The following is a 23963-nucleotide window of genomic DNA, read 5'->3' as shown; positions in this document are numbered from 1 at the left end:
GACATCATTCCTTTCCTAACTTTTGTGCTCCTACCCACAATTCAGGTAGTAAAAGAAACTCATCAGTTGGGGTCTGGTATTATCCCCAGTACTTTCATAGGTTGCAAAATGCTTCCAGGAGGTCCCTCTTGTGGCTTACCTGCAACATGGATGCAGAAAGAAGCTGCAGTTCAGCAGTGAAAACTGACAAGCTGGATTTATTAACTCACCCCCACCATCTCTTATCTCATGAAATATCAATTAGGGAAAACAGTAAAACAGGAACAAGTAACTCCTAAATTAGAAGACACTTGTTTTCTTTCCTAATGAAGAGGGACTGACAAGATCAATTCTTCATTACAATTTAGGCCAAAAATAATAGCAAAATGGGACACTATTTAAAATACAATATATTGACAACTCTGCTTTGTCAAGTGTTCTTCCTCCCTTTGTGCTCTGTAATAGGTAAAAGTCTTGTCTTAGGTCTTTTTTTTTATATATAAACACACAGCCTATCAGCAGCAATGAGCTACACAAATGTTAGAGAATGGTATTTAAAATTTACTGCATTTATTCTCATTTCTGTTCTCTCAGTAATAACCTTAGAGGACTTTAAAATACATAAATATGCTTAAACTACTCTCCACAGGTATTTTTCAGGAACTGGGTAGGTTTATTGCCTTCTTGCGAACACATCTTCAGAATTTTACCATCACAATACTTCACACTTGCACAGCTTTACAAATTCAACATCTCAGGCATTCCCAATTTGCAACCAATACCAGGTAGATTAGAAATGACTCCTCACTTAAAACAAATATACACCAAATATATTTGACTACACACATTTCATCTACTCTATTAACAAAGTGTGCAGAGAACCACATCCAATCACACGCACACAAATATGAATAATCAACACTTGCTTTTCTGAGGAAGGAGGTGTAAGGGGAGTATCAGCATTTGGTTATGCAATCTGCAAGTTCAAGGTCACTCATGCTGTTTGCTACAGCTTGCTAATGCCAGTTTTATTAGAAAACCTTACGAGCATCCCCTTCATTCATATTTAATAATTCATGTAATGCAGGCTCACAAGACAACTCTCTGGTTTTAAGAGGCTGACAATATATCAAGCCTCATTTGCTTTGCTCAAAACATGCAGTACCATCTCTAATTTAGTGCAAGGTCAGAAAATCCCCTTACTCTGGTTTTATCAGGCCCCATGCAAGACTGTCAGCAGAGATTATTTTTAATGCAACCCTATGAAAGGTGACAAATACCTACCATGGTTTGTTAGTGTTTCAGCTCTCTCTCCCTCCCTTTCTCCTTTTCCCTCCTCCTTGGTGTCTTTGCTAAGCACTGTTTTGCCTGACAGAACCTCTTCATAAGCCTCTCAGTCCCTTGACAGCTCAAGAGTTCATACAGCCAAGATGCTCTGGGAATCACTTTCTGCAATTCACCTGCAAAAAGAGAGAAACAACTTGAAACCAGAAGAAACAGCATGTAAATTCCAATAAGTGTTCAATGCAGCACATTAAGTCAAACCACTGATTAAAGCAAGCAAGCTTCAAGATAGGGAGGCAGTCACTGAACCATTTATTCCTGAACAAGCAGATGTCACTGTGGAAAGCAACTCTTTGTAACGTGCCCACACATATGTAACGACTTTCCCATGCCAGTTAGAGCTTATCTCAGTGTGGTTTGTCAGCCACCTGGCAATCTAAGTTTCTGATATGAGGAAGATGGGAAATCCAATGTCTTAAATATGCTCTATATGAAACCAACTCAAGAAGTCTCTATTTTTGTCGCATGCACATTAGGAATCAAACACACTATATTTAATTATCAAAAAGTAATTATCTGTTGAAATCCCCAGTGCAGCCCTCGACCCAGAATGTGTCAGATGCTGTGCAACAAGAACTAAGACTTCAGGTGGCAATAACTCTAAGTTGTTATTTAAAGAGAGACGAGCGCATTACACCAAACTGAAGACGTAAGACTTGTGAGAATGTTCAGCTGACATCATCCACACCGCCTTTTCTGCCCTTGCACTGCATTTCACAGCACACAACATTTAAAAGATCCTGCAAGAGCAGCCCTCTTGTACTAAACTAGGAAACAAACACCAGCACTGGCAGCATAAGGAACTGCAAATGAACGCTCTGCAAGACAAGAGAAGAGCAAAATAACAGAGCAGGTAACATGAGAGAGAGGAAAGCATAAGCTCATTCCATAGCAAGACACTCTAGTCCTTGCAGAAAATTCCTGTTTTCCTTTCACTGCACATATTGTTGCATCAGCTTTTCAGCAACGTTTTGAAGCAATTGAAAACCCAGTCAGTAAATTTCTGCAGACTGACACACACACTCAAATGCTTTCCTTTTCTCCTATATGCCAATCCTCCTTCTCCAGCAATATGTTGCACATTGTCTGTCAGAGAATCCTGACATTGTTAGAGATTAAAAGCATGTTTGGCAACAGCAGAGGGATAGGCGAGATTACTTGAAAGCTGAGTAGATGCTTAAACCTCAGGCATGTGACAGGGAATAATTAAAATGTTGCATCCCATAGAGATTTGAAAATGCCAGGGGAAACACGACAAAAAATCCTGCTTCACTATTTTCGTAGTTAAGAAGAAATGAAGCACGTTTACAGAACCAATAGCTTTGGCAGCAAGTGCCTAATAGTTTTTTTTTGTTTGTATCTCACACCACTGAATTTAGGATGTAGAACTGGGTAAGACAAAAAGCAGCCAGACAAGAACACTGTCCAGGGGCCTGTCTGCTCCCGCAGCTAAAGACTGCCAAGGAAGAAACCCCAAGAGAGTTAGATACAGTCATACTAAAAATACTTGGGAAAAGCAAGCTAATGAAAACCCTGAACGACCTCACTTCTTATCACAAAGGCGATATACCATACCAAGGTATATTAACACTCTACCAAATTGCTCCCCAGAAGTGATCAAGGAAGGGAATGTTCTTTCACAGGACCAGATTCTTCTCTTACGAGATCCTGAAAGCCAAGCAGGGGCAGCTGGGAGGAAAAATAAGCAAGATTACTGCTTTGGCAGTATTTATTCTATGAGCTAGTCATAAGTTCTTCCACACTTAATGGCCTTTCACCATCTCCAGAAGTGACCAGACTCTTTACAAGGTCTTTTTGTTTTGCTTTTCTATAATAATAATATGCTTTTGAGTCAGCAGATGGCAAGCTAGAGAGACTTTAATGAGACATGTTTCTAGATCATCTATCTACTTCAAATTAGTCCTCTCTTCAGACTAAATTCCAGCTATCTTCACATACTCTTCTTCCCTGTGACTCCTACATTTCACGTTTTCAGTTTGCTATCTTCTCTGGTAACTGTAACTTGGCAATTTCAGGCAGAGAGAAGGGCACTGGAATGTGTTGCTGACTTCAGCATATGCCCAGTACAATGTCTCTAGACTCCAAGCAACTCTACAGCCTGGCCTCCCTCCGAAGACTACTGCAAGCTGTTGCTTATCAGCTTGTACCGTGTATTGAAAGCAGATGGACAAAGATAGCTGGCTGAGCAAATTCTGGTGCTTCAGTAAATTGCTGAGCAGACTGTTGGCTAGAGGGTAAGTCTGCAAACTACCTCACAAGCTCTGGAAACAGACATACCTCAGTATTCTGGATGTGCTGAATGCTTTTCAATGTTCTTTGAAAATCTGAAACAAACTGAAAATAAATGTTTCACAGCTATGATGGGGGTTAATCTTCTACTGGACAGATGAAGCAAAACCACCAATACTTCTCAATACTCTGCCTTAAGCAGGTAGTAACCATCTTGTTTTCAAGACAGGTTCAAGTTTCCGTGACAAGTAAAAGTTGTTGTATGAAGGTATTTACGAGTTGGATTCTACCTGCCCTTTTTCTCAGCAGTAAATGACTGAGGTCAGGGCATATACAGCTGAATTACGAAAGGATCTTTATTATAAAACTCAGAGAGCTGAGGAAAAAAAAAATCCTGAAAGTTGAGTTGAAGCTGATGTACAATGTCTTTCAATAACATCCTAAGAATGTTTCACAGTAATGCGCACAGGAGTGAAAACCTAATATAGTTCAGACTTTGAGAGAAAATTTTCAACAAAAGCACTAAACAGGAGGGAGTTTACTATAAAAGTGCAGACACAATACACAGAACAAAGTACATTTGACAGCATGCAGAATTAAATTAAGGAAAACTAAAATCAAATCTGCTCCAACCATATGGACTAAGGCAGCAGAACATAGCTCAGTACCAAACACATCAGAAAGCATTATGTGAAGTGAGCAGCAATTCCATAAATCCAACAGTCTCATTTTACTACCAAGCTATAGCAGGATATTTGTCCCTGCATCCTCAGGGAAGTAACAGCTGATGCCCAGACTAAAAAGCACAATATTAAAATGCATGGTTGTCTTACCCAGGGGCTGCCACCCACACTTGCAAGAAAATTTCTAGGAAAAGCTACTAGCACTACCAAGACCTTGGTGACCTTGAGAAAGTCACTTTACCTCTGCACCATGTGGCCCTAAAGTGTAAAACGAGTAAATACTTGCTGTCTCCAAACCAGGTCACAGGGGAGCTGAGTAGAGTCTGCAGTGGGGTTTAAAGTCACTGGGGATTTGACACATTAGAAATGTTATTAAAACACCATGACAGTCTAACAATGTTTCCATTAAACATCCCATCCTTCACAGAGGAAGTTTATGCTTTGGCACAAGATAAACAATGAAAAGAATTTCAGATGAGGCCTTTGTAGTAGGATATATTCCTGCATCTGGCAGTTGTGTTCCCAAGAGACAGACATTTAAACAGCCAGAAGTAATGAATATGCTTAGCTACCTTTGAGTGCTTGTGAACAGAAAAGTGAAAAAGCAGGAGAAACAGGTACTTACGCTCCGCGGGGACTGAAATGTAACATCAGAATCAGGGAGCTATAAGCCTCTAGAAAGGAAGCATGAACTACATTTGGCATCCTGATATCCCCTCACAGCACAAAGTGGTACCTTGCATGAAAGTGTTACTAGTGCAATAGAGAAGAGGAAACCAGGGCCACCGGACTCCAGTCCTCCGAACCCCCACTCCAATGAGCTGCTGTTTAGGCACCTGGCCAGGCCAAGCAGAATACCATGAAAATTGGTTTTAAATGCTACATCAAGAAGGCACGCGCCAAAAATATTCAGCTGAAGCATTAAAAACACCCTCCACCCTCCCAATCCACCCTTATACCCGTATCTGCCCATGAGAACTACAGTTTACAGTGCATACCACCCTAAAATCACTCAAAGTTTGTTAACAGAGCAGCAAGGACAACTAAGGTTGCTAATAACAAACCAGTGAGTATCTAACACAGCCTGAGGTGTATCAGACACAGTAACAGAAAAGAACTGGAATTTATATCCTTTTTTGTCACCTTTAAAAGTCAGAATAAGAGGCTTACAACTTCAAATTGGAAGTTAAAATAAACTTCTGCTTTGCATTCAGGAGACAGGTAATTTTTCGTGACACCATACAAAGTGCTGCTGAAAATATGTTGTGTTTTTCTGCAGTATAATTTTATTGCTGGCCTTCTGCCAAGAGCCTTTCTGGCAGCATCTCCCACAGTTGGAAACTGTGTATCTGGGTCAGAAAAGACAAGCGCTTTTCAGAACAGCTCAATACATTTGGCAGAGATGCTGATATTGTAATTGAACTCTTTCAGCAACTCTTTTTATGATGTACCCAGACACCAAACAAAACAAGATCTGCAATGTTGATTAATGTCAAAATAACTGACAGAGAAATATCAAAATAGTTTTCCCTCATGTTAAAAGTATCAACAAACTGAGGGGAACAGATAAGAAACACAATTCACGAGGATTCAGTGAGGAGCATGGGGCAGAGAAATCTGCAATGTATGACTGACCTTCTACTTATGCAGATATTTACTATTTTAAATCCAAACTCCCTGTACGCTGTACAGAATTGGTTTCTTAATTTTTCACCACCATATGAAGAGAAATCCTTGCCACTCACAATCATATAAGCATTCTGTAAAGAAGTGCCATTGTAACACTAGGATACATATTTAATAAGACTCAGGCTGCTTCCAACAATATGCTCAGCATTCAATTTCACCTGGAGACTGTATATTCATAGGAGTTTTTTTATTTTCCAAGTAATGCAATTCCTGGCAAAGTTGCATCTGGGTTAGCCTTTAGAAGACCAGAATTTTCCAGCCAAATGAATAATTACAAAGCAACACTACAGTTAAAAGCTGGAAAGGTACTTCCTTTGGCGAATTCTTACAATTCATACAACAAATACTTGAGTCTAGTATTACTCCTGCCTGTTCAGTTCTCACAACATTTTGAGAAAAGGCTCCTGTGCTCAGAAACCTCTTTGGAGTAGCCTCTGTCAGGTAGCCCCAACACTCAGCTTTAACAAGTACCAAAGAGAGGGTAGGCACATACTTGATAAACAGATCTGGAATCATGGCACCTGTGATCAGCAGAATGGAGGACTCAAAGTCATCTTCCAGGGCCTAGAGCTCTGACAATGCTCACAGTGCAAGTAAAGCAGCTGCCCACTTGTCGACATGGAGGAAGCTACTGGAAGAGCTCCTAGAGAGAATTCAGCTGTGCCAAAGAGGACAAGCATGGACAGAGAACTTGGAGACCCTTGGTTCAAAGATGCAACAAAGCACTTGCAACTGAAAATGGGTGAACACATGGATTCCCCTCCAGATTGTAGAGCAAGGAATGAAAAAACAGCTAAAATAAATCACACTGGTAAAGTAATTAAAGTAGTTGAAGAATTAGAGCCAAACAGTCAGTTGATCTAGATTAATGTATGAAGGTAAAAGGAAACAAGGATGTGCAGAGCATAGCTCATATTTTTAGCTCTTGGAAAGAGGGTGAAGAAAAGATGGTCTAAGGGGAAGTCATCACTAGCCTAACAGGAAGGTTAAAAAAGGAACACAGAGGCACAGTGTAAGCATATATACAAGTAAGCAATCATTTGAAGAAGAAAATGCTGTATTTTATATAGACCCACACCATCCAACCTCAGAAAGAAATACACGTTAGTAGAAGTAACTGTAGATATCAAATTAGAATGTATAAAAAAGAAAAATAGTTTTGGAAGGAATATAAATCCTTCTCCTTTAGGATTTATGCTACTATTCACTACCGAGGACAGGAAGATACACCACCAAACTCACCAAGCAGTCTTCAGAGCAGCACACCAGTTGTAGTCCTCAAGGTATTTTTTACATGTATATCTGTCTCCAGACTTCTATATGGCCTCATGTTCCCTGGCATCTGCACAATACCCACACACCAGTCACAGCTAGTGCTACAAAGGGTCTCTAATGAAATAATTTTGAAAATGCCTTCATCTCTTGGTATGGATGTCAAGATGCAAGACAGTAGAGACAGACCCAAGTGCAAAAAAAAAAAATTTAAAACTGGCTGTTGACACTTAAATAACAAATTGACACATGAACATTAATAGTTTAATGTATTTCCTGCTCAACCAGTCAGAAACATCCAAAACTGAACTGCCTGTAAAACTGAGCACTACAGAAAACAAAACATCTTACAGGGAGCACTTCTTGGCAGGTGTCTTAAAAAAAAAAAAATTAAAAAAAAATAATCACAGATTAGATGGTACATAAATCATTAATAGCAAAGTATTCGTTTGAGACAAGGCAGAAACCACCACTGGATTCTCAATGTCTGTGAAATGTTAAACTGATCTCTGACTTCTAACATTCTAACATAGGCATTCCTGCTCTTCTGGCTAAACTGGACAATGGCAACCTGATGCTACTTTGCAGTACACACCCGTTTGTGAGGCAGTCGTAATTTGACATCTACACTCAAAATCTCAATATCATCTGAAACTCCTAACACAGCCTACATTCATTTACAGTTGAAGAATTAACTAAATTAATAAAAAGGATTACATTACACTGAAATGACACTCACCATCTGCAATGTCATTTTTCCAGAGACAGAGCTGGTTTAAGCCAAATTCTGGATCTATGCCTGAAGTTACATCATATTCTCCAAAAGAGAATCACAGTTCTACCTCCTCAACCACACAGTGCAGTTTAGTGCCACGCTGGGCTTCTCACAACCCAAGCCTTGTCCTGCATTCTCATCCCAACACTAAAGCTTTATAGACCTTCAAACTCCTAGATTCTTTGCATGTCTATATCATTTGTGTCCACTTCCTCACATGCAAGGCTTTCTTTGCTCCAGAACCATAGGGAAGCAGCCACAATGTTGAAGAAATTAAGAACAGGGACATTCCTTCCCTAGCACCCTTCAGCTTAACTGAAATAGCTGCAGTGCCCCAGTTTCTTTCCTGCTATGATTCATATCCCATAGACTGCAGGTTGACCTGAGCTGCAGCCTACCAACTAACTACATTTGACACACACAACCAGGATGGGGAAAAGGCCAGCAAGATGCCACTCTTCCACCAAGAAGAATATGTCTTCTACAGAACCGTGAGACCGAAGGCATACACATGGAAAAGGCTGGAAATCATGGCATTCCCTCCCTATGTTGGTAATAGATAAATTAAAAAAAAAAAAAAAAAAAAAAAAAAGAGAGAGACTGAAGAACAAACTGTCCTACAGTAAAACTAGATCTACTTGTATTGGTGGTTTGCACTTTTCATCAATTCCATGAGGCAACAGCAAAACATGTTTGACGTGTTTGCTTTATTAGCTGTTCCCTGTTCTGCATCTCAAGCTAATACATATCTTGGTAATTAGTAAGATGAAAGAGAAAAGCAACATGGATCCTAAACCTCTGTGTTGTAAATAAAACAAATTTAGTAATTCTTTCTTACAAGTAATACAATGTAAATACTATATTAGAGATTCACATTTTTTCTAATGTTTACATAAAGTTTCAATTTCAAAGTATAAGAAGTTTTTAAGAATAAATGCTATCCTTCTGAGTAAAATTTCAGCAATCCTTAATGGTGAAATTTAAGCAACAGTTTCTCCCCTAGAATTTCTTCCCCGATGTCAGTATGTAAAGAAGCTAGCATTTTCAGTATTGCAAATCCACACTGGCTACTGTGCACATCTGCCTTTCAGCCAGTTTAAACATTCATGACTCTCCATTTAAATGCATTTTCTAGTATGTCAGTCTTGCTGCTTCAGTGACTTTTTTTTTTTTTAATTAAAGAGAGAAGATTTAAAAGGATTTGGAAGAGACGACCACTAGACTCTGCAAGTATTGTGCAAAGAGCTCTTGTGCTCTCAGCCAATACACACCCTCCATGAGACTTTTACCATGTTTTAGTTCCACTATGACTACTGAACAAGTTGAAGTTAATTTTTTACTTCCTGTCCAATTGGCTATTTTGTCAAAGAACATCTTGTCAAAGGTTCTAGGTTACTAAAAGCTTCTTTAAGGGTTTTTTCTTGCCATCTCTCATCTATCCAACCCTGTTATTTTCAGTTTGTTTCTCTCTTATTCTCCCGTGTCTTAGATTATTATTTCCAGTGAAGTCTTAAGCTCAACATCACAACATGGAATGCCACAGAAGCATCTGAAACAAAACCTGTAACAATGATCTTGGGCTGTTTTGGAAACAAAAGCCTCCTCTCTTGAACTGCTCTTCCTTCACAATGCTGCAGATATGACCCGTACAGTCTCACTAGCCCAGAGGAGCAGAATCCTGTCTGTTGGCTGCTGCACCACGCAGGTCTTCAGTCCCACCTGCAAGGGCTCACTGCAGCCCTCAGCAGGCACAGCACCCTCAGCTACAACAAAACAGAACCTGCAATTTAATTAATGAATTTCTTCCGGATGACTGACTTGAAATTGATTTTATAAGTCATTCACATAAAGAGGGGAAAGGGGGATTTTTAGTAGAATTGTTTCTAAAAAGCACACGTTCCAAAACCACAGTATTCAACACCAACGAATCAGTGTTAGTAATGGAAACATTCAGAGTGAGAAGAATGGTAGAAATACTATTTGCCAGGCAGAAGCTATCAAATATGATTCAGAATATAGTACAAGAACCCCTACAACAGAAAGCAATGGGGATATCTCTCTAGGGAAGAGTACCCTGGCTGCCATCGATTTTCAGCTTCAGAATGCAATTATTTACTTCAACTGCACCATAACGTTACCAAAAGATTTGAATTAGTTTATTTAGGCACGAAAGCTAGCAACAATATCCATAAAGAAAGTAAAAACCACCACCACACCAATGCGTTAGATGGCAGAGAAGGAACTGTTGGTCTGATATTAGTGACTGAAGTCCACTGTTTATGCCTTGCACAAGATTTTGTAGTAGGAAGTCCTAGCTTGGCTAAGAGGAAGAAGAAGAGCCACAAACATATTTAGAGATTTAAAAAAACTAATATAAATAAAAATCCTATTTCCCTGGAAAACCGTAAGAGTCTAAAAATATTTTAAATTGGCTGAATCCAGCATCTTCTTGCCTCAGCAGGTCTACGCTGCATGCATGTGCTGTCAGATCTGCCAACTTAAGTTGCAAATCTCATCTATTATTCTTCTCTCCAGTTAGCACAGCACAGCTATGTAAAAGGGGAAAAAAAAAAAGATAACTTTAGCAGGGACCATCAGTGGTGGCAATACTCAGTTTGAAGAGCATAAGCCAGGTTGCAAAATTAATTTCTCAGTGTAAGTTATATCTGTCAGTCCCATCCTTAGTAATGAATTCCACAGCCTTTTTTGTTTGCTTATTTTCAACAAGATATTGAAATTAAGAAAGTTAGCAAAATTATGTTTAGATATCTGTAGCACTATATTCTTCAATGTCTTCAGAGAACACACTGTGTAAGTAATAGATCTTGAGAAGTTACATTCAATTTTTTTTTATCTTTTGAATTTCAAAATTTTAGCTGGGGGGGGAAAGAAGCTATCAGTATAAATCTACCAATCCCACCTGGATGTCATTTTTAAGAACATGGACACAACTTCACTGGTTTGGTCTCCTTTCTTTAAACGTCATATAGGGCTATGAATTAGTTTAATCTCTCTTCATAGATAGTGATGTCATCCCTAGTGTGCTACTGTACTCATAACAGCATGAAAGACATTTTTAGTTCATTTGTTAATAGAAGGCTTCCGCAGTCTTTGCCATTCACCACAAAGTAATCAACATCATGCCTTGTTCTCCCTGTCAACATTAAGCAACACATCTCTGAACAGCAAAATATAAGTCTATGATCAACATGAGTGTCTTGGAGGCAACATGCCTGCCGCAAGCCACAGGAACCCGGTTTTTAGTGCATTTTTGGAGGTTAACATGAGATCCAGGTTAGGAAACAGAAGTGCGTGATGGCAAGCTGCTGCAACTTCAGTGTAGAAGAGGGTGCATACCCGTTTTTCTCTGAGGGAAGCAAACAGACAGTGCAATCAATAGCAGCATTCAAAATGCTCTCAGCTTTGCAGGGAGATCGATTTACAACAACAAAACTCTCACTTTCTCCCAAAAGCTCCTTCATACACTATAGTTGCTAAAAGTAACACTTGAAATTACTATCAGGGGAAAGACTAGAGAAAAACAATCTAAGTTAGTTTATTTTGGGTCATTAACTGCATTTTGTGTCTAGCCACTTCAGTTCCCCCGGTAACAGGAAACCTGCTCTTCTTAAAAGCAACATCGATGGGATTTATTTTATTTTATTTTTCAAAGGAAGGTGCACTTGGAAAGCCACAACCTGTCAGGGTAGGAAAGCGCACAGTTCAAGATGCAGAGGGCAGGATCAAAACCAGAATTAAAAAACAGCTACTATACAATTGATGGTATTCTCCTAAACTGGGCAATAGGATATAAAACCTTTCATCCCTCAGTGAGAAGTTATGAGGAAGCTAGATTAGAGTCTTAATGTTTTTATTGCCTGCTTAGCCACCTATGTAAATCTGTGTCCATGTCACACCACCATCATCATTAAGGATACCACAGCAAGGAAAACAAGAACCAAAGGGACATGAACATTGAACTCTGCTCTTGTCAGGACAAAAAACCTGCTTGATTTTCAGAGTCTAAAACTATACTTTTAGTGGTAAAAGAATGTCAGATTATAATGCTGTCAATCTAGCTTATTCCACAGGTCAAACAAAATTCAACCCTAAAAACTGAAACTTTTGTGTTGAGAAAAATCCTTTAAAAAAAAAAAAAAGCAGTACATAGATATGTTGCGGTGTGCACTGAAAGAGCACTTGCTTCTCCTGTTTTACAAGTTCTTCTATTCACTTTGCATGGCTCCTCTATTGTGGAAACAAAAGTCTCTGTATTGGGCCTTCTCAGTGATATTTGGAAACTCTACACTTACTGCAACAGACCATTCAGAAGCCAGTAAGAACCATTTTTTAAAGTTAGTTCACCATTAATTAACTGCAGAAATACAGTAAAGAAAACAATAACAAGGTGAAATAACATTCTTCCAAAAGCTTTTTGCTTGTTTTGAGAGAAACAAAAAAGGAAGTAATTCAACCTAGCTAACACTTTTTCACTTAGCATTTTGCTCTAAAGCATTTAGAACTCTCACACTGCAGGACCAGGAAAAAAAAAAATGCCAGAACCCCCAGTGCAGAGCTCTCAACACAAGAAAAGGTTGTCCCTGAAATTCAGTGGACAAATACTACCAGACAGTTTCATGCTTTACCGAGACAAAATCCGCAAGTTAAATTTAGAATGATGATTTCTGCAGGCACTCAGATGATTCTGTTCTAAATCTTCTAGAAATTGCAAATTAGAACTTGGCAGACTTTAAACTGACCCAGCATGTGTCTTCTGTAATCCAAGTCATTCTGTCCTATTACTCTGCAAAACTGTTAGGAAAAAAAAATCATGCCTTTCAACACATGGTTTCAGACAAGTGACAGAGACATTCCATTTATCTCTGTGCTAAGAACAAAACTTAAGTAGTGTTTTCTCCTCTTGGAATATCGCCATGAAAATTAAACGCTAATAGAGGAATCAAAGTTATCTCCATTGGAGAATAAGCATAGTTTGCTGAATAATACGCTTACATAACTGTATTAATTCAGAGTGGTTGTGGTAATTTTTTTCCATTTACCATGGGGAGAATATATCGCATTTCTGGACTCTGATCTCATTTTAAATACTGCAACTAGATATTCAGCAAAGTATGCAGGTGTCACCAAGCTGTTCTGTGGAAGCAACTGGCAATCCCTGTAAGTTCACTAGCATTGTCTCTACAGCCACTCAAGAGATTAAGGTTTTGTGCAACACCATGAACAATAATTGAATGAAACAGCAGAGGTTACAAACCAAAGCAATGTGGGAAACTACTTCTCCATCTACTGATAAACAGACAGTACTATCCAATGTTGCATTGCTAACCTGTGGGAGATAGCAATCTTCAGGTTTGACTTAACAGCAGAGACTAAAAAACATTACTCAGTCTCTTCCATTTTGATTGCAGTATCAAGCTTCAACATGCTTTTATTAGCAAAAAAATATCAGACCTTAGCTACACACACAGGAATTTCACAACACTTCATGAACTTCACTTCTCCAATTGCTGTGATAAGTGTAAATGTTATGCTGTTTGCATTTAGAAGAGACTCCACTGCCTGATGACTTAAGTAGCTTGCCCAATGCCATAGTAAATCAGTTGTAGGACTTAGAAAAGTAGTTTTCCATTTACTATACACATCAAGCATGGAGCATGCTCTCTCCCCCGCTTTCTAGTTTTCCACCTTTACTTAGGCTTCTTCAGTTGAATTTGAACACACACTGCATTGCTAGCTGCTTTTGCTATTCAATCTCTCCCTCGTAGGACCACAACCATGCTTCTTCATAGGTCAGCCTGGCAAACTGTCATATTAAATGCTTGACAACAATTACCTGTAGATTCATGAGATTCAAACTAGCAATTCAATATATGAAAATAGCGTGATTAAACTCAGGAATCTAACTCAGAATGTGTCCTATTTTCAGGCATCAAATTTTTTGAGCACTCCACTCTTTTGAAAGTTAAACTGACATGGACTCAGGAACCTAACGTGTCTTTTTCAAAAGAGGACAATGGAGCAGGACACACACAGTCTGTTCTCAGGAACAACAGGAGCCAGAAATGTAAGAACATTTCAGGACACTAGCAAGGTATCTGAGCCATTATGCAAGATAAGAGGAAGCTTTGCAGCCCCACTCTATAAAGCAGCCCACTCCTGAGCATCAAGCATCTCACTCTGGACACCAAATTCTAGCATATTGTTTGGCTTTGAAGAAAAAAAAAAACCAAAGGCAGTTGTCTTTGCCACTTGGCATTTCTAAAGCTCTATGCGGCATAGGAGCAGGCTACAGAGCATAAGAGTTCATTCTTCTCTCTCTCTTAAAAAACCAAATGAACAACAACAAAAAAATCAACCAATCAAAAAAAAAACCCCCAGCCTTCACACTAGATATTAGTAGCCACCTAAAACACCCCAAAACAAATAAAAAGGATGGAGGGTCTGACAGCATCTCTCTTACAAATCAGAAAAGAAATTGGCAACTCCTGGATGACCAGGAGTGCATATGTCATCACTTCCCCTGCTTGTACCCAAATCACACACTTCAAACAGTAGCTCTTCAACCTTCTCCACACTAAGCTCCAGCCATCTAGTAGCAGTTTATACTTTCTGTGAGTTCATTCAGGATGGCTACTTTGATCCTACATTTGTTAACAAGGAGACTACAGAGTGCGTACTTCAATATGATGATCCCTACAACAAGCCCAACTCTGCCAAAAGGCCACTTTTCATCCCTATTGATACTCCTTTTGCCCCCTTCTAACCCCATCTTCTCTTAGGCTCCTAAGGAAGAAACAAAAGAAAAGCAAATGCACACATGTAACAAACATGTACTGCTTCCCTTGGGCTTCATGCATTCTGGATATTTGGATCTCCAGGCAAGCAATTTTGTCTCCTGTACAGCAAACAGAGAGGTCTAAAAGCTACCAGCTCTTCTCCTTCCCCCCATACTAGTCTTAACAGCTACCCTGTTTAATTGCTTCTGTGCTGGAATATCTGCAAGCTGTTCTTGTGCTGCCAGCGCCCAACTGCTACAGAGAGACTGGCAAGAGGAAACCCAGTTTTGCGCTACTGCAGACTGGAAGCACTGCAATGTGGAAGAACAGCAGAGAAGGCCCTATCAACCAACCCTGCATGAGTTCTGCCTGCTCTCTCCCTTCCCTCCAACATCCCCATTCTTTATGTATGAGGAAGAGAACAGCGAGTTTTTACGACCTCATGACAAACTTAAAAGGTATTTTTCTTTCTCAACAAGTGCAGCCAAAACCCATTTTTCAATCTTTTCCACACTAACAACCTTCTTTCTACATGCTTCTATGAATGACCACTACACACTCCTTTTACAGTATATAGACTGTCAAATTTTCCGATCTGTTCCAACATTCTGAAATATGAAGAAAACTTAAGACTGCATTTTGTATGTGTATATTATTGAACTACTATCCAATCTATCAACACAAATGCTACAAATGCACACAAAGTCTTTTCAGTAGATACTTCAAACTTTGTTAGAATAGAATATTTTCAGTTGGAAGGGACCTACAACTATCATCTAGTTCAACTGCAACGCAAGATGAGCACAAATAATGGAAACGGAGCAAGGAAAAGGAAAGAGAGGGGAAGTACAGCAAATCCCTGTACTCCTTAGCTCTCAGCCAAAATTCAATCTTCTATGTACTGTGCATGAGACTCGCTACTGTACTGTGTGATGAGGGTAAAGAGAACTCATTGAGACAAGGTGCACCTGCTAAAACTGGCAGTAAAAGCAGTTGACTACTGCAAATCAGTAGTCCCCAGTGCAAACAGAAAGCAAGTCTTTGTTCTTCTGGCACAACAGAACTCCTTTACTGCGAGTACCACATAGAGATGAAACATTTACAAGCAAAAGAAAAGAAGCTATCCAAAGGATTTATATTAAAATAAAGATTACAGATCGCAGGGTGAAAGAAAACAATAAACATACCACTGAGTCCCATGCCTAGACAAGCTCTCCTCGAGCAGTTCTTTCTCTGAAGGAGAACTGCAAAGAGACAGCCCGAGCCAACAGTTCCTACAGCAACTGCAGAAGCACAAGATATTCAAACCCTGCAGTAACCGCAGAAGCATCAGTAAATGGATACTCCAAATACTGAAGGAACATTTGACAGTTTCACCTGGACTCTCTCTACCTCATTGGGTAATTCACTGATACCAATCAGCTTAGCTCAACTCTGTATTTGCCTGTTTCTCTGCAAACTCTTCTGAATACTCTTTTCCTTAATATTTTTTCAGTACACTTTTTCCTCTCCAAAATTTCATGGAACTAAACATAGCCATCAGATAAAGTTTTGTAGACATGGTGCTGGAAGGGTGACCAACATCATCCTGTAAGGGAGAGACCAACTGCATCATTGTATGGTGCTGCTGCAACTTCTCACTGAGGGTGGAATGCTGTTATGACAATGACACTATGCTTATGTTGCATTACTAAAAGCACACTTGGAAGCATCTCAAAGGGAACCAAAACAGAGGTAAGTTAGTACCCAACTACACAGAAAAAGCAGATCCATTTGTAACACGTAGTTATTTTAACACTAATGCAGAATCCATATTAAGGAACACAAAATTTGCCTCTATGCACTCGGTAAGTTTTTCAGCTAAGAACTGTAACTGATTCAAGAACGTTTAGGGCAGGCCATATCTCATTTCCCTTTTAAGAATCTGCTTTAATAAGTCACAGTGCCTCAACAGTCGCAGCTTTATCAGTAGTTCCATACAAGTGCGCTTTGCAAGAGTTTTTTCTCAACTCTGCAGTCTTACTTTGTTTCACACAAACTTGGCAGGAAGCTCAGGCTCCTGACCCATAGCAAGAAGTTAAGCAACATTGCTCATTTGTTTTTAAAAGGGTCAGGAAGTCTCCAGTTTCAGGTTCTTCAGTGTTCAGGGTGGAAGGGAGCAATATATACAGTCACAATTCAGGAACATTCAGTATTCAACCCCTGTCTGCAAAGAACAGAGGTTAATCAGAGAACTGTCAAAGATGTACTTTGTAAACTACTCTTACTATTGGTTTATTACATGAGGCCACATCCACAAAAACAGATTTTTGGTCAAGTTCACTACTTATAAAATGCTGACTCCCAGCTACCTGCTTTAAACAATATCCTTTATCTCACAGGCTAACAAAAGGAAAACGACTGAATTCCCCCAGAAGATAAAGCAGACTGTATGGAAATAGTCAACGTGCAAAAGACAATCTTATTTCTACACTAATGTTAGTAGAGAAGAAACATAAAGATGAAAATATTTTGGTTTTATTTTTGTGCCTTTTATCATGATTGATTCAAATAGTACCATCACTATTTAGATGGTGATGGTTGTTTTTTTCTAAAATGTGAAGTACTATGAAATCTAAAGTGGAAAAGTATCTTCTAAGTTGTTAAAGCATAAGCATGCAAAAAAGACTTCTAGATCAAATTTATTCCTTAGCAGGCTCATTTTGAAGGAATAGAGAGTACAGTTCCAGCCAACCATCTTCTAATACAAAGCAATATAAAAAAAATATTTATTTAGCAACTATGAACAGTGTCAGGTTTTACATAATTTGCTAAGACTGAAAATTCAACCAAATTTTTTAAATTGTCAAAAATACCCCAGTTACAGGAGCTTCTTGTTCGCCTCTAAGGTGGGAGTCATGATCCTTTTCTCTTACACAAATTTAGACAACTGTGTTCTCTCTTCAGCCTCCTGGCCATCTGTAGAGATGAGGAGGTGTGTACAGATGTGGGCTCAGAGCAGAACAAGCAACTTCTCTGAGCTCATATTTTTGGCAGTCACCAATTTCACCCTCACCCACCAGAACCAAAGAAGTTATCAGCTTTGTCTCCCCCCACCTTCCCAGTATTTGCCTTTCTTCCTGGCTTTTCTAGAACACTTGTCACCACATTTACCAGAGTACATTTATTACTGGTTTTAAAATAACAGTTTTTGTAACAGAGGGAAACATTTCAGGTCTTTATAGGGGAACTTCAGACACAAAGAAATGAAATTGTGCAGTAAATCAGTGGCAGAACCTGAAAGGGGGCCAAATGCTCCCCTAATCAATACTTCCAGTTTAACCACCAGACCTTCTTCTCTGGATCACAATGTTGCTCTGTGTCTGGTATTGAAGAGTTTACTCATTGGGCTTTTTACCAGGTTCCAGTTTTAGAAGGAATGCTCACAATTATCCTGGGCTCGACTGTGATGCACACAATGTAACATCCCCGGTTACCATGCATAAGAAGCACTAAATTTCAAGCCCAGTGATACACTCTTTAAGGTCATCCAAATGGCATAGTTGATTACTTTAAAGAAACAAATTAAGTCTCTATATGATTAAAGACTTGGACAGCATGACCGAGTAACCAAAGAAGCCCTAATCTATTTATTAAGTCCAATTACCTAGACATCAAATCAAGAGATCATGAAGCATTAGGACATTGAATAGCTCCTTACCAAACAGTTTTAGCTCTCTGAAAATACGACAATCACTAAGAACCTATGACATGGAAAAGGCATTCTTCAAAGCAGAGGTGGAGACAAATCAGTTCTTGGGCATTTAGGTTTTCCTATTCTGTTGAGCTAAACCAGCTATCAGAGTAAAGGGAAAGAGATTAGGATTGGAAGAGGAGTAGGAATCCAAATGTTCTAAGTCTCTGTACCATATGCATTTACAAAATAATTCCAGCAGATATCAGAGATTACATCTGATGTCTCATTTCTCAATCTAGCAATGTCAAAAGTCTTCGTGAGGCAAATGAGATGAGCCCAAGCTCATTCATTTTAGTTAAGAGTCCAGCTGCCAGCTCCAATAGGTTCTCAGGTAGGATTTCAGTCTAGTTTACTTAAGGGGGGGAAAAAAAATCTGCACTTACTGTTCAAGAAAGGAACTGCAGAAGCCAAGAACTGAGGCCATACACATTTTTCCTTCTCTTTGTTTCAGGGTGAGGAGTTACATAACTAACATTCATCTAAAGTACTGCTAATTAACAGAAGACCCCCCACCTAGGCACACCTTTCATGTCTCTATATAAAAAGAAAAAAATTAGCCAGTCGGGTTTCTACAATCCACAGCCACAGTAGAGTACAATCCAACTGAAATTTCTCTTACTAATCTACTCTGAAGTCAGTCCAGGCTTGGCTCTGGGGGTAGCACAACTACCACAATGTATGATATTATGGGGCTAAACACTTCCCAGATTTTTATGGGTACCTTCCAATCCTCAATTTTCTCTACAAGCACTTTATAGTCTTCCATATAATCCTTTATGGATTCCTTGCAACCCCTTCCTTTCAACTATCTTACTTGGAGATCCATGTTTCCTACTTGTCCCATCATACCACAGCCCCTGGTTTTCCATGCCTGCGTGTATTCTCTGGTGCTTCACACCCTGAAGACACAAGCTGTGCACCTACACCTCCCCCTTCTATTCCAGAGTCTTTTCCATTAAAGCAAATATTAAAAAATTGTCATATTATACATACAGAAATCAAGCAAAGTAGATAAGGAAAGTAGAAAAGTACTAAGCGCATAGAGGGTCAGAGAACAAACTACAGCACCCCATAACCAGAGAAAAAGAGCAAGTTTCCATAGGCAACAAGCTGCCCCTTCAGCACAGAAGTATCAACAAATAGGAATAAATGACTACTTTTGATTCTTGCCTTCATACTGGCAAACTGAAGCCTTCAGAACATCACACAGCTTCCTCACAGCATAGCTGGAAAAACCAGCCATGCAGGTTGTGCTGACTGCTACCACTCCCCACCGGCTCAGAGCTGCAGAAGCACTACAGCCACACTTAGGACCAGATAATTAACACCACATAAATAGCCGTTATTTAAATTCAACTCCAAAATTGATTAAATGTTAACACACGTTAGTCAGCACTTTCAGATCCACTGATAACATGTTATTTGTTTCTATGGTTAACAAAAACATCCGCAACCCATCCCATTCATCTTATCTACATAACCCCGTTGGACCTTTTACGATCATGCTATGTACTATAACAGAAACGCACTACCAGCTTCACTCTTGACAGCTGACTCCCATAGGACAGAGAACTCAAATGCCTTTTTTTTTTTCTTTTTAATACAAACTGTAATTTGTTTTTTAAATGGACTGATTTGTACCATCTTAACTGCAGGTTTTCACCCAGTCTCCAGGTGATACATTTAGTACAACTATTCAATGTCTTGCTAAGCAGGCTGTAACAAGACCATTTAAGTTAAACTTCTTTATTCGGGTATATACTAGCTAGCAATTTTAAGACCATCACCTATTTCAACAATGGCAACTAAATTCAGCAGGCAGCATGCTGGCTTGTTTCCTTGCTGAGTTTTGCACATTCTTTTTAAAGAGCAAAAGAGAGATACCATGTTAATGGAAAGGGTTAAATAGGCTTTTAGTAACAATGCTTTGGCTGCTACACCATAACAAAAAACAAAGTCACCCAATGCCCTACAACAAGTAATGAAATTTTTAATACCTCTTCCAAGATTAACCATGACTTACGACAATCCACTGTTACAGGACCCACCCCCTTTAAAATATAGAATAAAAAAAAGTATCAGTTTCACAATATCATTGGCACCAGGATAAACCATTTTGTGGCAAAACCTCACTGGAGGAAATACGCAGTGTTGCATGCCCAAGATGACCCTGCTCCCAAGCCTCCTCAGCCTCTACAGTGACTGCCAAAGCTCATTTCTAGAAACATGCAACACTTGTTTCCAAACCAGCTTCAAAGAGCTTGTGCGTCTGGGCTTCACACATACCTGTAGTCTGTTTATGCTTTTCCAGGAAGGCAGGTACTGCCAGCTGAGAACTAGGATTAGGGGAAGATTTTGTTTAGGGTCATAATCAACTCAGTCCAATAGCTTGGGAGAAACATTCCCACATGTAACGTTACACCTGTGTCTCAGAGAATACTAAAGACACTTTAGGGCCCAATACTTAAAACACTACGCTAACACTCAAATTTGCTGCATTACAAGTCGAACAAGAAATGTGTTTAGTGAAAGTGTCTCCCCTCCCAAGAATCAGATGAAACAGAAAAGTAAAGGCCTCTAAAATCAACTTGCCCTTTTCTGCTCCTACCATGGGGCAATTTCTAAGAGGCAACAGCAGTTCCTCACCATTTAGTTCATTTACTGTCAAGCCAAATGCTAAGTTCTGCTTCAATCATTGTTTCACTTCTTCAGCACTAGCTACATCAAAGTTTAAGGTCTAAAATCTTAACCAATTCTGTTTTCTAGGATTTCTTCAAGTTCCATGACATCTCATGATTACCGACTAGTAAGAGTATTCTTCCCAACCAGATATTCAAACATTTAATTTTCCAACAGTCAATTTAAAGTAAATGCACAAAAAGAATAAGCAGCAGCAAAATTTAATTTACTGTGATAGCCAGATACACCCCAATTTTATTTTATTTTTAAGCCTACAATTAAGAGTAATTTAATTCCCCTATGTAGACATTACGTGAAAGAGAAACATTACTGTAAGAAGAGCTTAGTACTATTGGTACACAAACCTTACGACAGATAAATTAGAGCCTAGTAAAACAGCATATAATTTACATTTTGTTATGTCAATCACAAGTAGCATCTTGAGGCTCTTAAATAATATGCCAAACCACAACATAAGAGAACTAATTTAAATCAACCCATGCGGCAGGATCACTTAAGTTTCCACAGTCCAAGAGATCCCCTAAAATGAGTTAGCAACTGGATTTCATAAGACTATTACTCTTCAACATCCATTTACACCTTTAATTTACCAGCATGTTACGAAAATATTTTACTACAAAGGAGTTATAAAGTTTTGCATAGTTATAGAAAAATCAATGAAGTAAAACAAGTGCATGGGTTTTAATAATCCATGGCCTTTATTACTTGAGAAGCCAATCGGCAGATGTCCAGGTGGCCCAGTAACACAGCAGTCCCACTCAGCTGCATGGAAAATCCACACATTGGATTAGTCTCAGAGTTCTTGGTTTTAGCCAGTGGAGAAGGAAGGACAGAGCTGCCCAGTACCATGCTTTACATACCTTTCAGTAACAGCAGAACAAATGACATACCCTGAATTTTTTCTTATGCTTCTCCTGTAACCAGCACCTTGTCTACATTCCAATACAGCATAGGAAATTAACAGAAAGGTCAGTATACGCGTTGCAAAGCAAAAATATGAATACAAGGCAACAGACCAACATGGAGGAGAGTCCAAGTATTCTCTCAGTCCTCTTCCATGATAGTTAGAGTGAGAGGATGAGAAACACAAGGTAACTTAGCTACAAAATAAAGTTCAAAAATCCAAAGTGCAAGAAGTTTATGTTAACGCACTCATATCATTCATAAGAATTCTTATGCATGCTTTTTCTTAAAGGGACATGAATTAGGGTTTTCAAAAAAGTTAAATAGAAACACTATGCCTCTGCGAGTTGACATAGTGTGTGTGCCACTATCTATGTTTTCTGTCATCATTGCTCAGTGAAAGACTTGCACTTAAGAAAGAAAAACTACACAAGTGCCAAGAAATGCAGAAGTACAACTGAAAAAAAATTGTCTATAGTCTTGTAGCTTGTATTAATTATCACTTTCAATGAAAAATATAAGCAAATATTTTCAGGTAGGGCAGTTTAGGCATCTGTTTCCTTACATATGAAGTACAAAGTTTCTATTTGTCAAATCATGCTGCAAGTACAACAAATGTACTCAAAACTATGATTTCTACAGAAATGTTTGAGACTTGCATTTTTCTGCTATTTAAATCTGTAACTATTTTTCATGGTGCTTTAAACAGGATTTTTCCTTTTGATTTCATCACTGCAGCATATATAGCAGTAAAGCAATCTTTACTTGCCAATATTGCTCAGTTTATAGCAAATCCAGGACACTACATCAGCCAAGTGCTCCTCATGCGTGTGTTGTTAGAACAGAAAAGTCCGCCCTCCCCCAACCTCAATACAAAGTACGTTACAGAAATCAAAATGCTATGCTAAAATCCTCTGTTGGCATGGCTAGGCTTACCATAAGTCCTAACTCACCAAGAGATGAAAGTTAGCCTAGTGAGGTGTAGATTGAACTTCTGCATTCTCACTCACCTAGCACCTCCCTCAGATGACCAACACACTCCCAGGTACCTTCCTCTCAACTGCCCCTAGTACTCTCCCTCACCCAGCCCAGTCTATAGAAATACACAAACTGCCACTTTTTTACTGTTTCATACTTACACTTAGATGTGTTGGCCACTTCTAGGTCTATGTACCCCACCACAACCAAGAACAAGACTCTGCAAACTTCTATGTTTTAACAGATACTTCAACAAAGCAGGCTCACAGTGGCTTTTTACACTCAAAAGCTTGTTAACCAGCCAGGGCATTTCCCTCTCCCCTCTTTCCAGCCATGGATGTGCTCTTCAAAGAGCTCTATTTACATGCCAAGTTACAAAGTTCAGCTGCTTCCAAAGCAACGTGGAAAAAGTGCAGCTTTTACAGTGAGGTTTTTCATAACATGAAGCAGCTTCTTCGACTACTTTTTTTTATTATTTTTATTTCCAAACAGGATTTCACAGTTCAAAAAAAAAATCTCAGTCCACCCACAGGCCTTTGAGGAACGTTAACTGAGGGGCTTCAAAAGAAGAGAGCTCTGCAACCTTAAGCATCATATTACTGAATGAACATCCATGGAAAAAATTGCTTAGAAGTCAGAAACACGGGTCACCGAAATCTGCATATCCACCAGAATTTAAACTACTTCTCTAAGGTTTAGGCATGGCATGCCTTTTGCCATCTTCTGTTATATCTTTCCATTTGCTTACTCTTTCTTCCTGTTTGCTTCTGAACCTTTGGTATGAAATCAATCATGTCTGAAATTCCTTCTTCTAGGACAAACCACGAAGCTGGATTCGGTCAGTTCTTCAGCAACAT

General features: G+C 39.1%; 1 protein-coding gene across 17 annotated transcripts in view; it reads right to left on the bottom strand.

Annotated features, from left to right (window-relative positions):
• STRBP (spermatid perinuclear RNA binding protein) overlaps positions 1-23963 on the bottom strand; it is a 74941-nt gene that overhangs the window by 47751 nt on the left and 3227 nt on the right. For 15 of the 17 annotated variants that reach the window (XM_052814765.1, XM_052814772.1, XM_052814771.1 and 12 more), the window contains exon 2: positions 1264-1439. In XM_052814765.1, the coding sequence (XP_052670725.1) occupies positions 1264-1266 (3 nt within the window). In that variant the 5' untranslated portion in view covers positions 1267-1439. Of the gene's footprint in view, positions 1-1263; positions 1440-2919; positions 2940-3621; positions 3679-23963 lie in introns of those variants that run through there. The other 2 variants (XM_052814768.1, XM_052814770.1) reach the window with 2 other exon arrangements.

This window comes from Harpia harpyja, chromosome 19, assembly GCF_026419915.1.
Source record: "Harpia harpyja isolate bHarHar1 chromosome 19, bHarHar1 primary haplotype, whole genome shotgun sequence".
Lineage (NCBI taxonomy): Eukaryota > Metazoa > Chordata > Aves > Accipitriformes > Accipitridae > Harpia > Harpia harpyja.
Note: the sequence above shows the minus strand (reverse complement) of the source record. Positions and strands in the feature narration are given on the sequence as shown.